The sequence below is a fragment of the Brachionichthys hirsutus genome, chromosome 9, assembly GCF_040956055.1.
Source record: "Brachionichthys hirsutus isolate HB-005 chromosome 9, CSIRO-AGI_Bhir_v1, whole genome shotgun sequence".
In the NCBI taxonomy this organism is placed as follows: Eukaryota; Metazoa; Chordata; class Actinopteri; order Lophiiformes; family Brachionichthyidae; genus Brachionichthys; species Brachionichthys hirsutus.
This window is the reverse complement of record NC_090905.1, coordinates 7,014,125-7,030,348: the sequence shown is the minus strand read 5'-3', so window position 1 is coordinate 7,030,348 and position 16,224 is coordinate 7,014,125. Positions and strand designations below refer to the sequence as shown.

Here is a 16,224-nt window from a genome sequence, read left to right as displayed (position 1 = left end):
GAGGGGCAAATTGAGTTTAAGAAGCTGGAGTGGGAGAGATGCTGTGAGAAAGTCTTTGAGCGAGGAGCAGCGATGAGTGATGCTTACCGTTAACAGCCTGCTGCGCAACGTAATGCCCAGGGTGACCGAGAGACGTTTCCTTATCCCGCCTCTTCCTGTGTTTGTTTGTTTTAGCATCATTAAATCTTAAAAGTACATTGCGATGCCTTGGATGGAGTAACAACAACAGTCATCTCAGCCCTCGAAAGAACGTCTATGATGGTAAGACAAATTTGAATGACTAAAAAAAATCTAATGCAACATTTACAATAAAATAAATCTTAACCATAGCTGAACCTAAGAGAATAGAAGGAGGAATGGGTTTATACTGTAGGAACATTATGTTCCATATGTTAGTTAACAGGATGTACCATAGATGAATCATCCGAAGTGTATTTTAATTCATATATTGTCACTGGAAATAAATAATATTTTGCATAAGTTTGCAACGTGAAAATGGAAAGCCCGTTGTGTGATTGTGCTGGAATGGGTTAAGTGTTGGACGGACACCGGGACTGTTCCAGATGTTTCACAAGCTTTTCATTCCAAGCACTAAAGTCCAGTTTAATGGAGTCTTTTGGAACTGGCCTGTTCAACATAGGACATTTTCACCACATTCATCATTATCCATGTTGTGTGTATGTACCTCGTGATTACGTGGTCATAGTCGGAATAGGAAACCACTGGACTGCCTCAGTGAACCAATTATGCGTATGACTATTGATTTTTGGTACCAAAGGTCACTGGCTAATGGTACACTAAAGAGGTCTTCATGGACAAGTTCTTCTGGTCCATCCTATCAGCCATGGAAGCACTAATGGTGGGGTAGTGTGTTTTCCACCTTTTTAAAACGCTGTGATAATTTCAATGTATTTCAATAAAGTTTACCGTTCTACCGTCAGTGGAGCTCTCCCAGAAATGCCGAAAATAGATTTAAAAAGCCAGTTAGAAGAATGAGATCGCATGCTACCGCTGTCACATGGTGGTGTTCAGTTATTTATACACACACAAAAATAAAAAGTCAAAGAAAGTCTCTCCTAATTTCAGCATTAATCTGAGTATCCCATGTAATGTACTCATTTGGGTTTTAATAAATGCCTGGAAAATACGGTAACACATTGTACCCTTCTGTTAGCAGAGATGGAGTCTCATGCGTTTTGTTTGATTTAACTTTCTACCCGTCATAAAGTGCACCTCCACTTTGTTTGGCGTTGACCTCAAACCGTCGGACGATGTCGGGTGGCGTGTAGGGTCGGACCATTGTAGAAACGATCGCAGGCTGATCGTGACAACGTGCACTCATTTCCTGTTGTCACTTGGCTGCATTTCCTGCCAAGATATGCCTACAGCATCTATTTTGGTCTCTGTGGCACTCGCTTACCCGTGCATCACGCTGCATGTGGTTACCATGCGTCTTGCACAAGAAGGTGTCCAAAAAAATGAGGACAGTTTGCTTTGATATTATTTTAATGTATTACAGTTACTCTTTAACTTTCGCAAATATGTGTGAAATAAACTGCAACCTTACACTAACATTGTAGGCGTTGTCTGTGTGAGTTTTAGTGTGAGATAGCCTTTCCATTGCTTCTCTTCAGAAAACAGAGCTGCACAGGCTCAACTGTCTGAAAGCCTTTTACGAGGCGCTGCATTACTGCTGCCTCTTTCATCTCGGACCGCTTCAGCGTCCTTAAGCTTTCTACAAGCCAGTCTGGAGTTGATGTGCCCATATGTTATCTAAGGGGGTCGTCGGGTCAACCACCAATGTGACGCGTCTCTCAGCGGTGCATTACTTTGTTGAGATATGGGATAGAGCTTTGCATTATGGGACTTTGAGCACCAGCTCACCAACAACAGATGCAGAAAACCCTCTCCTCCTCTGTGTTTCACAGGAGCAGAGGAGGCGTTCAGGGTCGAGTTTCCACCTGGCGTGGCGCAGCAGGCAGGGTCTCTGCAAATATCGTAGCAATCCTAAAACATGAATCCTGTTTTTTAAATAACTAGATCTGAGAACAACTGCCTGGCAAGAAATACAACAACTATTTTATTTACAGCTCTTTTGCATTTTCTTTTACCAGAAAAATCATGAAGATAAAAAAATTGATTCTTTAACTTGATGGCCAACATTTGGATCGGATAAGAGAGGCATACTTTTTTATGAAGGCTTCCTCATTTGAAGTGCAGCCCACCTCTTACAATAGCTAGCCCGTTTTCTTTTATTTCATTTGTATCATAAGTTACAGTTTTGTATTTTTAGTTTTTCTGACAGCAAGACAAACCTCCCGTTACAGAGAATGTAATTGTAATTTCACTTTTCTCCTTTTGTTTTCAAGGAGAGGAATTAAATTCTGCAGGGCGCTTTTGGCTTTCCATCACTGAGTCACCGGAACACAATGACCACCCTCCAGCCGGCCACCATGAATGCCTCGGTCCTGCCAGTCAACGACACCCCACTCTGTTACTCCATCAACAGCCCCCCATTCAAGTACCACCCCACCATCGCCTCAGCTTCCTTCTCATATATTTTCAGCGCTTTGGGACTCACTTCAAATCTCATCGCCTTCATAGCTCTGCTTAAATCCTTTCGGCGGACACGCAGCAAATCATGGTCCTTCTTCCTGATCTTTCTTGGGGGCCTGGTCGTCACTGATTTTTTGGGTCTTCTGGTCACGGGCTCCATTGTGGTCTCTTTCCATGTGACACACTTGGATTGGCGAAAGGTAGATCCAAATTGCCACTTCTGCAACTTCATGGGCATGTCCATGGTCTTCTATGGCCTATGCCCTCTGCTCCTTGGAGCAGCCATGGCCGTCGAGCGCTTCATTGGCATCAACAGACCGTTTGCACGCTCCAGCAGTATGTCTAAGGGCCGGACTGTCTCCATGGTGCTGATAGTGTGGTTGATCGCTGGCTCCATAGCGTTGCTGCCCCTAACAGGCATTGGGAGCTACCACATACAGATGCCTGGCTCCTGGTGTTTTTTCAACATCAGCTCTGAGGGAAATGACAAGGCATTCTCCCTGCTCTTCTCCCTGGTGGGCTTGTCGTGCATCGCTGTGTCATTTCTGCTGAACACAGTGAGTATTGTGACCCTGATCAAGGTGTGCTGCGGGGAGGACAGGACACAGCGCCGTCGGGATCATGAAGTAGAGATGATGGTCCAGCTCATACTCATCATGGCCATCACTTCTATCTGCTGGTGCCCACTCCTGGTGAGTTCGGCCATTTCCAATTGCCGGTAGTTATTTTGCAGAAGTCTGGTGGCTACTTTGAGGAATCTAAAATATAAAACATATGTGCCTATTTTTTATTTGCTACATAGTTTTGACATCTTCAGTTTGTAGCTACGTTGCTAAAATTCTTTAAAAAAATATTAAACCTATTGAATGAGAAGGTGTATCCCAACGTTTGACTGGCAGTGTAGAATATTTTTTAAATTCTAATAATAAAAAAAAAGTACTGTAAATTAAGTGCACATTATATTTTAGCAGTTAAGATTGTTCACTAGAAAGCCCTTCCATAAGTCACCTTTTTCTTTTTTCATGCATTGACTAGATTTTAGATTTATTCTGTCCAATGCTGCTGCGTGAACATCTGCGAATGTCTGACATGGCATCTACAAGGCAGTTGATGACACGTTAAAAATATTCAGCATCAAATATTTCAAATGCTAAGTAAGGCTGTCCATCAAAGTATCTGAAGAGCCCTGAACGAGAGCCTGCATGCCTACCAAGTTCTTGGTATCAGCACGAGTCTGATAACCCTAATGAGGCAACACAAGGTCCTGGAGCTCCTTTCATCTGCCATTGCTGTACATGCTTCATTTCCCCTGAGCAATCCTGCTTCCTAAGTAGTTTATGTGATGTGAAAGCCTTACCCCAGATCAGACAGCCGCTTTGCCTCTATGATTTTGCGCATCCATGAAAGCAGCCCTTTTATGGGATTTTTTTTAATCACAGGTCAGATTTTACTTTTTGCTCCTGCTGCATTAATACCTGTTTGTGCAAGCTTAGCCATAACCCTAACCCTAACACAATCAGCTGCACATGTGCAATGATAATTGCATTGCGAGGTCATGATGTATGAGCGCAGGGTTAAAATAGTACCATCAACTTTTATGTTTTTTGATGATACTACAGTCCCGCACCCTTTCAATCGTGCAATGCATTTTAAAAATATCAGGATCAGAGACATGATTAGGAGGATCAAAGTCACTTGACTGGAGAACATATTTTTCTGCACCTTGCACAGATATATATTCTGTTGACTGTGGATGCTGCTGATCCTGTAAGAGATGAAAATGTTTTGTTCTACGTACGAGTGGCTGCCTCCAATCAGATATTTGACCCCTGGATATACATCATGTGTCAAGTGTCCTGGCTAAGGCGAGTAAAACGTAACACACCTCTGAAGGGTGTAATAATATTTAAAAAGGTTTTCCCACTGTTAACCTTCATCCTCACTCTCACGCCTCAACATGTCCTAAATGTCTGCTGTTTAGATTCGTGGATGGTCTCGTTCTTAGGTCACAGACCCACGAGCAAAAAGTTGGCAACGTGGTTTTCCAGCTGCTTCGTAGGAGTCATTTCATTCTCATTCTGCTAATAAACACTCTTCTCTCCAAAGTTTCATCCTTTTGTCATGTTTGTTTATTGCACTTGTGCCCGCTCTCATTTCCTGATAGCTAACTCTCTACACGCTGACGTTAATCCCACTCAAGAATTTCTTTCAAGAACATACGGAAATCCGTACAGATAAGAAGTAAACTGTATTTGGGCTCAGTATTTAGAATACTACTGGAAAAACACAATGTACCTTGTAACAGCATGTAACATTGATTCTGCGTATTCTGACTCTGGATCAGCCTGTGGATGCAGTCGATCTCTGGTTCTCCTCTCCTTTCTGAGAAAAGTTTGTCTGGAAAAACTGTTACTTGTGCTTAATTGTTTCAACATGTACAAAAATCTTTTCAAATACAATGGACTGGAATCTCTCAAATTCAATATTTCCCCTCCACCGCTGGCAGGTGAGCTCCAGCTAAATTCAGAGCAGAGAGAGCAATAAGTCAAATAATTCCTAAAGGAGCTGTTTGGCATGTTTTGCATTTGTGTTTCTAGCAGGCACCGAGGCTGTGTTAGCCGAGCCACTATCGATTTGCATTTGCATTATTAACCAATTTTGTATTTCCCCTTTAATTCCTTATTTCAATCAAATCCTCTCTTTCCCTTTGTTTTCAACTATAATCTTCTGTTTTCTGCTGCCTGACCCCCCCTCTCTCCTTCACCTTGTCCTGCCCTCTCTACTATCGTCCCTCATCCACCAGGTCTTTATTGCACAAACTGTGCTGTCCGGCGGTCCGCTCCAGATAAGATACCTACTGCTGTGGCTCCGCTTCGCCACCTGGAACCAGATCCTGGATCCATGGGTGTACATCCTTTTTCGAAGAGCCGTGCTGAAGAGAATCTACCCACGGTTCGACTGGTCTCGGGGCTCCATCATGACCTTGTACCCATCTTTAAGCAACACCATCCGTAGGTTCACGCGCTCTTCTCTCGGGAGTGCCCTGAGCGCTGATGTTACAGAAGAGACAGAGAAAGCAACCATAATGGACAGGTCTTCATTGAAGCAATCACCTGCTCCTTTGTGATCAGTTGTATTTGAGTTATTGTAGCAGCGAGTGTGGCTATACTATGTGTTTGAGTGTATTTTCGGGCTTCCTGTTATCTGTGACCACAATAAGAAGCCAAACCGCACCAAGAATTTGATGGTGTGATTTGATTGCTTTGAAATGCTTATCACTATTAGAAGTTTCACTTTATTTAAAGGTGTAAAGGAGGGGCTGAGTGATCAAAAACTGTGACTTGTTGGTGAATGATTTAAAATGTGACCATTTTGTCTGTTAATTCACGCTTTCTTCATAAGGGGTGTCCCAAAGAGGACAATGCCTGTCTTTTTTGTGGGTGTTCAGTGTACATAAGGCTGGAGAAGAAATACAGTATATACCGGTATATACATACATTAAGACCCCGAGGGACAATGGCACTTTTGTTTAATAAGCTGCTGGTGTGAAGGAAATGTTCTTATGTGGATGAGAAAGTTTCAAGTGCTTGCGAGAAACTGAGTCGTGTTCAAGAAAATATTTCCTTTGCATGGAGGACCCTTCCTGTGCACATGGGACACCCTAGCGTGAGAAAGTACAGCATGTCGACCTTTTTGCTTCGGTGTGGAAATGACAGCATTAGTATTATTTTGTATAACCAGGAGCAGAACTTTATAGCAACTTCATAAATGTGATTGAAAATAAAAGACCAATACTTGTCCATTTGCATGAAAAGTTGTAGTCTTTCTATAAATATTTTGGAAAGTGCTACATAAATGTATCTGGCATTAATAATAGATATAACGATCTGAGATAGTTGTAACTGACTGAAAAAGTTCAGATCTGGTTATCAGGAATATTTTACTTGGTTATGTTCTGTTACCACTTTGATCATTCCTCATATCAGTGGTGTATTTTTGGTCTCTTAATTTAAAATTGGAAGTCATCCACAAAAACAAATAACTTCCAAAATACAACTGCTGATGAAAAATTCTGGGACCGACTCAATGAAGGTGCAATGATAATCTGTAATGTTGCATTAATTACAAGAATAAAATAACATAATCACAGATGTTCATATGTATGTGTAACTAAGGGTAAATGCATACATGAATGTGTGTATTATTTAATGAGTGAAATGACCATTAAAACATGTTTTGCTTGGAAATTATGAAATCATCCGTCCATCCATCCATTTTCTTGCAGACAAGACGATCGCAATTTCACACCTACAGACAATTTGGTGATCCAAAATGGCATACGAATGCACGTAAAAATAAAAGCAAGAGTAAAATAACCAGGCCTTTCTCTTTAATACGGACGGGCTTTACAAATCTGACCTTATAACTTACAGTTTAAGCATTTAAAATTAACCAGAAAACAAACCATCACATCAGTCAAATAGTGGTATAGTTGAAACAGTGGAGCTAGAATTATACGACATTTTAAACTTGACAGGTACAGTATTAAAATTAAAATTACACCATTCACATTGCAAAAAACACACAACTGTCAAAGTCCAACATATAGTTTGGTGCTTTTTCAGGTTCTTAAATTGTCTTCTGATGCAGAGATAGAAAAAGACACAGTAGCACAGTGATGCTGAAGATATTGATCGGGTATATTTACAATCTACCTTGGAAACATTCAACATTCAAACCATGTTTACAGGAATAAGAATATTTAAGATGCACTGGGACCACTTGTTTGTTTTGGAAGAGGTAAATCATATTAAAATGTGTATAGTAAGAATCCTTTTATAACTTAAAAAACATGCTTGTAAATATAACTCGTGTTTAAGCTACTGTCTAACTTCAGGATAAAAATGTGTGTTTGCTCCTTTCCTGTTTTTCTCAGTGGGTTTTCATCAAAGGAAAAGGCTTTACTCGAGCTTATCAAACTTCCTTGATTCCAAGATGGCTGGAGGATTGTCAACTCTTTAATTTATATTGTATTTCCTGATGATTCTGAGTTTGAAAGAGACTCCTAAAAACATTTTGTAAGTCTATATTAAAATAGGAAAGCGTGTATTTTAGGTTGACATTACGCGCACACATTCCTGATGTTTTAAAAGTCTAAATTCGGCCGTTCTTGACATCGCCTATAGCTCCCCATACGTCAAACAGAAACACGTCAGGGAAAGCAAAATCTCCCAGAACCGAGTCCAAGGCTTCTGCAAAGTCATCGGGATTCTTCTTGTCTTTGCCCGCTTCCACGATAGTGGTTGCTGCAGAAAAGAAGGAATGGGGCAGATTTGAATGAAACCATATTCATTCATAATTACTGACAAATATGTGTTTGATTTTTGACTGTGTCATTTCTCCGCAGTCAGATCCAAAACAATACTGACCAATGCATTCCTTTTGTTTATTGCTATTTAGCGACATCCCCTTTTATGGCTTTGATTTTAATCAATGTCTCTGGCAAAGCAAGCCGCAAGCTGAGCCGGTAACAGAGCCCGAGAAGGCTTTTGTTTATATATTGTCTCAGGAAACACCCACACTGCAATTTTGTCTCATTTGCCAGAAGCAGACGATGACAAAGTGTTTCTCGGGAAGGAAGTGTCTCGGGATTTGAAACAACCCCACTATAAAAGCCAAATAAGCACTGAGAGCGCGCAGCATCAATGTTTATCATCCTCTTTCTACTTTTTCTACATTTTCAGTGGAGGGCAAAACCTCAAAATGAAAACAGTCCTTACATTTGAACAATACAGCAGATTAAAGTAGTCCGTGACATTAGTTCATGAGTCGATCAGCATATGGGCAGTTTACACAAACAGCAAGGCATCAAAAAAGCACCATAAGCTTGGCAGGTTTGCACGTTTCCAGAAAGTTAAGTCAATTTAAGTCATGCCTTGGCTCCAACGTGTTAGATAATGTACAGCTTAATGTTGACTTGCATGTAAACAGACGACAACAATAAATCAGATTTATTTCAACTGACTTCCTCAAGAAGAAATCAGGTTTTCTCTATTCTTTCAACAATAATAATATTGGCATGTTGGTAATATTGATCATCCCTTCTCCTCCGCGTATCACTGAATACCAAGAAAATGCTGCAGGGTTTAAACTTAAACTATCGTTAACAGTCTTCACAAAGCTAAACATCCGGAGACGAATATGCAGCAGCTTCCTGGAATCATACTTCTTTATCATCAATGATTTGTGGTGTGCATGAAACAAGTGAGAGATGGAGTCATTTTCCATGACTCCATCTGACATGCTGGACTATCCCTGCATGCCAAGGAAGCCGTGAGAGCGCTGAACTGTCCCTGCATCCCGGGTTTGTGTGCGATCATACTTTTAACAGTGGCTTGTTTACTCATATCCAAATGTAAACTCAAACATGATGTCTAAATTAAGGAACATGAGCGGCCAGTGGGTGGCCTTACCCAGCTCCAAGTCTCTGATGCCCATGTAGCTCTCCAGCAGGTCGTCCACTTTCTTGGTGGCCCTTTCTTCAAACTCAGTCGGCTGGCAGGGAAGATGCACAGATGTCAGTGGAAATTATTATTCGTGCTCTAAATATGGTGATGGAAACTCTTCATCGCCTATGTTCATGCCAGTAAAGCTGGTAGGTGTGAAGCACTCGCCTGCCAGGTATTTAAAAATAAGTGATCTAAACTGTCTCTGAGCGATGGCATTTGCAATTGTCGTAGAACGCGTACGTGTTCTACACGATGTTCTTTCACACTGAATACGTGTGTTGCTTGTGAACAGAAGTACAGGAAGCTGAAATAAAGTTCATCTTCCCTTAACCTCCGAGGACCTGTCCTGGCGTCCTCATGTGTGGACGTCACATTTTTGAGTGTCCAGACCACGATACTAAATTGTATCACCAGATAAAGAGTTGTGCATCATTTCTCAATTGTGGCCTATTTGTTCTAGCGAAATTCAAAAGGAATGTCCTCAGAGGTGGTCATCGTTTTTCTCAGAAACTACGACACGATAAAAGAGAATTCTTTGTTTTTACACTCATGAGGTCACAGTCAGCCCAAATAGCACACACATATTTTATTTTTTTAATGCATGGAATGCAAGAGTTCAGGTCTTCGGAGGTTAAATTCAGTTCAGTGTCTCTATGTTGACATTTATGGCAGAGAAGAAGTCAATACTTCTTCTACAAGTCTAGTTTTACACAGGCAACTACTTCTACTGTAGTAAAAATTGGATGTACTTTTTTTGCCACCTCTGTAAATAGACAATGGATTTCCCGTGTGTTTTTATTACAAAGGTTTCGTGGTCGTAATACTCGAGTCACGTATTAGGAACGTTAATCTTTACCAGGTTTTGTTCATTTAACCGTGAATGCGCCGGAGCTGCTTGGCTGTTGGTGTCCCGCCTTGCAACCCGTTACTTGAGACAGCTTGTCTCATCGCTGTCTACGTCTCCCTTTCCCAGTGCATCAGGAATGCATTGTCCAGCTCAGTTTGTGAAACTCACCACTTCCTGAACCGTAGCAGCACCTTTGGAGCGGAGACGCAGCGTCTCCCTTCCGTTCACAATCTTGCCCTCGTTGGATTTTGGTGCTCTGGTCCTCATGCCGATCATGTCTGTCCACAAGCAGACAAACAGGATAACCATTAATCCCATCAGATATATTCATTTCATTGCGGCCTGGTGTTTGCACAGTGCTGTTCATCCTTACAAACATTTATTGCTGCTATCATTGCTAAAAAAAAAGAGTCTAATTGTCAAATCTGGCAGACTCAAAATCTCTCTTACCAAATACTACATCCAGTTAGTTTCTTATCATAACTTTAAGATTAAAATGCTGCTACCATGTCCTATTTTAGGCTGTTTTCTCTCATAATATTACATTTCATGCATATAATTCTTATCATCTCGGCTCCAAGGATGTTAATATCCACCCCCACCATTAAGTCAAAATGTACATTTGTGTAGTTCAGCAATGATCACAGACGACACACACTTCAATCACCCTCCGTGTGTCGAGAAATGGTTAGCAAATAACAGCATCTGAGCACATTAAGATGGAAAGTTTAGTTAGCACCAGCGCTCAAAGTAGCGCCTCAGAGCTGCTGTTATAGCTGGAGCTCATGATCTTGGTGTGCTATGGTACGCACACACACACACACCCACACACCCACACAAAACCTTCATAAAATGAACATCTGTGTTCAATATTATGACTTCAAATGGAAAAATGCTTTGATGGATGTCAGAGGTCAGCCTTAGCTTTATGACTTCAACAGATAACAGAATTATGTGGGGGGGGGAACTCTAAGTTACTTTACATAATTTAAAAACGTGAAAGAAAAATGCATGAAGTCATATGTAACAGGAAAACTCAAGAATTCTATGTTATATCCTCTTTTCTCCATTCTCCTCTTGCCGTGTTTTGTTAATGCTTCCTGTTTTTAAACTGCTATTGTTGTTGTCTGATTCATTTTAGGAGTGATAAGCAACAACCACAAACAGGCCAAATGATGCATTTTAAAAGCTAATCAAGTTTATCATGTGTTCTTAGCCACTTGTCATTGATCACTGTGGGACCAGAGTAGTATTTACTGCTATTGTTGAGGGTTATATCAGATATACTGTGCACATTTAGTCCATGTGTGTGCTCAGAGCTCCTGATAGGAAGTTCTCGGCAGTCAGAGCCCAGCTGGTTTTAATGTCCAAATAATTTTAGGAATGGATCACATGCCCCGTGATCTGAAGTCAACAGATGTTGGCCGAGCCGATAAGCTTTCACAGACCAGTTTTAATGGCATTGGTGCAGAGTGCAATGTCCTCTGGCAGCAGGAAAGCTGTGCCAAGTTAGTCAAAACAAAGATGTGATTGAAGATGAAAGCCAGCTGAAAATAAGAGAGCATTCACTTTGAACCACTAATGCCGACTCTTCATCTGCTTTGCATATGAAAGTAAAGCGCAGGAATCGACTCACTCACCAAAGGCCTTCTTCGGGCCCACCAAGCGGAGCGTGAAGGGTACGCCTCTCGGCTGCTCCTTCAGCATCTTAGCCACCTCGTAGTGTCGACACCCCACGATGCTCTGGTCATTTATGGCCTCAATGTGGTCACCGACGCAGACTGTCTTCAGCCAATCTATGGTGCTGCCTTCCTTTATCCTCTGGAAGAAACCGTTTGAAACTTGTCAAATACAAGGAGATGCTTCGGGGGGGGGGGGGGGGGGGGCATTTTTTACTTACTTAAACATTATTCTTATTTTGGCTGTGTCAACCAAACGCAGACAATTATGAGGCATTGTGGGGACTGGCCTATCTGCGACATTGAGATTAAGCTTTTCTAATTATTATGTTTTCATAATTTTTTTGTATTTACTGTATCTTCTATTTATGTGCAACTGTTTTTTTTTTATCTTAATCATGTTAAGCTATATCTATTAAAAAAACCTATTAAATAAATGATGATAATAATAATAAATAAATAAATGAACAGCCTCGCTTCTTGGTACATGAGGATGTAATTTTTAATACATAGTCACAATCACGAAGTTTAGAGCAATCTAACTGCCTAGAATGACTCTCTGGCTTCCGGTCCTTCAGACTGATTTTCTCCTTCGAGCTTGCCTTGATGAATGCATATCCTGCTCCGTTGTCTGTGATGGTGAGGCCCAGTGCATCTTCTGTCTTTTTCACCTCCACCTCCTTAGTATCCCCTCTGACGTGAGCAAAGATGAAGTCTTCCAGTCCGATCTGCCCCCCCAGTAGCTTCTGCATGTCCACTTTGTGAGAGTTAAGGGTGCAGAAAAGGATCTAATGGAAGGAAATAGACCAGAAAATGAACTGTTCATCTGTAAATCAGTTTTATATGACTCCATTACATTTTAGTTTAGCTGCTTTACTGTGAAGGGCAACGACTTGGAAACATTGAAAACGTTTTAAACATTATTTGACTATGTTTTTGACCCTGTGGCTATTTTTTAGGAATATCCATTTGATACCAGATCAAATGTTTCATTACAAAATCCCCATTTTACTTTTAAAACTGTCCCCTAAATCCTTGGTGACTCACTTTAAAATTAGAACTGAAATTACACATCAAAAATAGTGACACGTTTTCTTGTTTAGGAAACACTGATATTCTCCATCTTGACATCTAAGATGACACTTTTTGTGACAACCCGTGGCATCTACATAGTTTTAACAGCAGAGGGCAGTAGAGACCAACAATAGCGTTTTGCTGAGGCCATTTTGAAGACACAGGCCCCCCCAATATTATTATTTTCATTGTAAAAATAAAAGTTCAAGGTTAGTGTATAGTCCATTAAATGATGAATGCTGACAGTCCGCTCAAATAATTCTTTACAACACTTACATGTTCAGCAGAACTAAGATCAAATGAATATTTTCAATGGAAGGGTTACCTAAACAGTGATGTCATAGGCCACACTTTTTTGTTGGCATGTTTTTTTCTTCATATAATTTTTCAAATAACACTCATTTTTCTGACCTATAAGGCATTGCCACATTAAATCACATTTTGTGGTGTGGAGCCAAGTTTCTGAAAACTTTCTGCAACATATTTTGTACGTTTAATGTCTATTTCTGAGAGGGGGGAAAAGTGAGGGACAGTCCTTTAACAAACCCCGATGATATCTCTCAGACCAACAGCAAAGACATAGAACTTTCTAGCTTCACTCCAAGCCATCATTAATAGATTAAAACGGTCTTTGCTTTTAGAATATCTTGTCTTATCATAAGATGTAACTTCAGCATTCTGAAAGTTTGACTTCCCTATCCATTACAGAAATTAAAAATAACCTGAGGGAATTGTGATCTCACTTTGAGTACTGTTGCTATTGAATATTACTCATAGTAACACTCTTGGCAATTGGACCCGTCTGACTGCAGTCCAAGGACTTTGGAGTTTATCTCCCACTTTATGCTGCTGCTGCTCGATCCCCAGGAGGTCAAGGACACTTACGTTTGCTCCTTACCAATCACCATGACGTTATTGCCTTGTATTTCCGACAGAAAGTCTTGATTATCTCGATGATTCACTGCAGTTCAAGGTCTTGTAGGTATGCAGATTGTCAAATGAACAAACTCATTTTATTCAAAGAGAAAGCTCAAGGACATCCTGCGTCTGTTTCTACTTGTCTTCTTGTTGGAATTAAATTATGTTTGCATAATTTTAAAGGCTCAGAGTTTGACAATTTGACCATTATTTGAAACATTGAGTTTGTAATTCAGCTGGACAAGATGGTCTTTGCGTGCAGAACATACAAACACCACACTGATGAAGTCAGGACGCCGTGCTGCCCGGCGAGTAATCTAGCAATAAGTCATCATTTCTCTGTCCATTTTATTTGATTGAGATCAAATTGTGAGTTTAATGTTGAAAATAAAAAAACATTTCTTACTAAAAATATACTTTTTTAAGGAATTCAATCTTATCCAACGTGGGGAAACAGAAATTCTTTCCTCGTAGTTGCCCGATGAGATAATCAGTTAGCTCAAATCAAATGTTCTTTGGCCTTGAATGTTTTATTTCTGTTCGTTTATGCCTTGTCACACTGTTATTCATTTTTGAGTTCCTCCTACAGTGTCCTTGACCAGCGTAGCATCGACTGACATTAACACAGCAATAGATACTGTACGTCTTTCTCTGGTGTGTGCAGGGAGACGTTTACCTTCAGAGAAACTGGCTGTGTTGAGCATTTAGATCAACAGCAGGCCGTGCTGCGCTTGAGCCACCTTTAACCCGCTGAAGGTATAAACGTCTAGACTCAAGGATCCTGCCTGCTCTAACCGACACCTTTGCTCTATTACAGCGATATGGATTAACTATCGCTTCTATTACTGTAGCTGGTTGTCTTTTATGTGTAGTGTTTTACGAGAACACTATCTACTTGGGGTTTTTTTTTTTTTCCTTTATTGATCCTGGTCAAGGCCCAGACAAGTGCAAAGTCTGGCAGAAAGTCCTGCAGCCATATCATCTTCTCAGAGGTGCATCATGGAAAGAACTGAAAATACAAACCTAAAGCCTGCTTATGACCGGCCTTCCGGACAAGAAATAAAAGAAAGGAAACGCAACACATTTGCCTAATTGTGTCAGCATGCATGTATGAGCAATTTGATTTGTACCTCTGAGGGAGAGATGCTGAACACTTCAGCGATCTTAGCGTATAGCTCCTTGACATTGGTAAATCCGTGGATGCGACCTGTGGGACTCCCGTGAGCCAGCTGGGTGTGGAAGATGAGCCTCGGTCTTGGATATTCTGGTGGTCCTGGTGGCGGAGGTGAAGGAGGAGGAGGAAGCGGTGGTGCCGTGGGCTCCGCGCACCCCTGATTCAGGCTCTGGTTCTGGGCCTTTTGTTCTTCCATGTCCTCGGCCCCTGCTGCCTTGGAATCCTTCGGGCTCATGGTCCCCCCGTTCTGCATTAGGCCACAGCTTTGGTATGGTTCTCTTCTGGCAGTCGTTTAATGCACTGTTCTGGCAAAGATAGACGCTCAGTTCTCCCCCCGCCCCCCCAACCAGACACCCACAGCTTTGGAGTGCAGATGAATTAGTGATGAAGGTATCCTGGTAACAAGGCCAGCCAGACCCTGCAGGATAGGAACCAGACACCCTTTGAGTTGAGGATTGAATGTTCCACCTGAGCCTCTGGCAGCGCATGTACAGGGAACGCAAACAAAGCACCAGGTAAAGGTTTCTTTATGCACACACATGGTCGAGGCTCTAATTCCACACATCAGTCCGGCTGCATGACACGAGACACTCAGTCCTACATGTGTAAATATCCCTGTGACGTGTGAAAACAGTGGCATGTCTTCAAAATGTTGTCCCAAAGATGGCCGCTCATAGATGACCAGAATGTCACAAGTAAGACGATATCATTGGATGGAGAGTGAGGAGCCCCCTCCACCCTCACTGAATGAAGCTGGCTGTCGCTAGAATAAATCCTTGGTGATGACCTTGACCTTTATGACCCCATTAGCAGCAGGTACATTACTTGGGCACTAAGTTTTGAAATGTTAGTTTTCATTTTCATCTGGAATATCTTAGTAAAATATAAGTACATTTTCTTTTTTTTAATGTAACTCAAAGATAATTTTTTACAGCCATGGTTTGATCAACACATTCCCAATTTGTCGTCCCCCCCCCCCCCCCCATGATAGTCTGCTGGCCTGTCTGGATTGATATTATTTTTATTTTCTTCCCCCATTGTCTGTCTCTCTTAGTTGCCACTGTGGATCTGGAAATTCCAAGAACTCTGAATATTTTTTTACATTCCAGTTAGGAATATTCCACCAGCATTGTGATAACGTTGTAATTCCCTTCAGACAACGGTTTTTACCACTGCAAGTGTGTCGACATCATGTATGGCATGAAGGGTTTGTGACGCTCCAGCTAGTCACTGATTTAAAAGGTTTCTTCCAGGGGTTGAAGGAAGGCAGCACCATAGATCGGCTGAAGACACTCTGCGTCGGTGACCATGCATAAATGACCAGGGCAGTGTGGGGCGTCGACACTACGAGGTAGCTAAGATGCTAAAAGCTAAACAAGGACAATTACATTGCAATTCAAACAGGAAATGAAATGCAGTGGCATTGTCCTTGTAAGCTGCCTGTTTTTTATGACGCATGTGTAATTG

General features: G+C 41.4%; 2 protein-coding genes across 2 annotated transcripts; one reads left to right on the top strand and one right to left on the bottom strand.

Annotated features, from left to right (window-relative positions):
• Positions 1 to 212: 212 nt before the first annotated feature.
• On the top strand, positions 213 to 6,773 carry tbxa2r (thromboxane A2 receptor). Its single transcript, XM_068743794.1, has 4 exons — positions 213 to 261; positions 1,929 to 1,983; positions 2,370 to 3,248; positions 5,360 to 6,773. Exons 3-4 carry the CDS (start codon positions 2,430 to 2,432, stop codon positions 5,681 to 5,683), a joined length of 1,143 nt encoding a protein of 380 aa, XP_068599895.1. The 5' UTR covers positions 213 to 261; positions 1,929 to 1,983; positions 2,370 to 2,429; the 3' UTR covers positions 5,684 to 6,773.
• Positions 6,774 to 7,710: 937 nt separating this feature from the next.
• Positions 7,711 to 15,010, bottom strand: gipc3 (GIPC PDZ domain containing family, member 3). The gene is made up of 6 exons (XM_068743684.1): positions 14,714 to 15,010; positions 12,194 to 12,379; positions 11,553 to 11,733; positions 10,081 to 10,190; positions 9,030 to 9,111; positions 7,711 to 7,862 (listed from the first exon to the last, which is right to left on the bottom strand). Exons 1-6 carry the CDS (start codon positions 15,008 to 15,010, stop codon positions 7,711 to 7,713), a joined length of 1,008 nt encoding a protein of 335 aa, XP_068599785.1.
• Between the last annotated feature and the right edge of the window lie 1,214 nt (positions 15,011 to 16,224).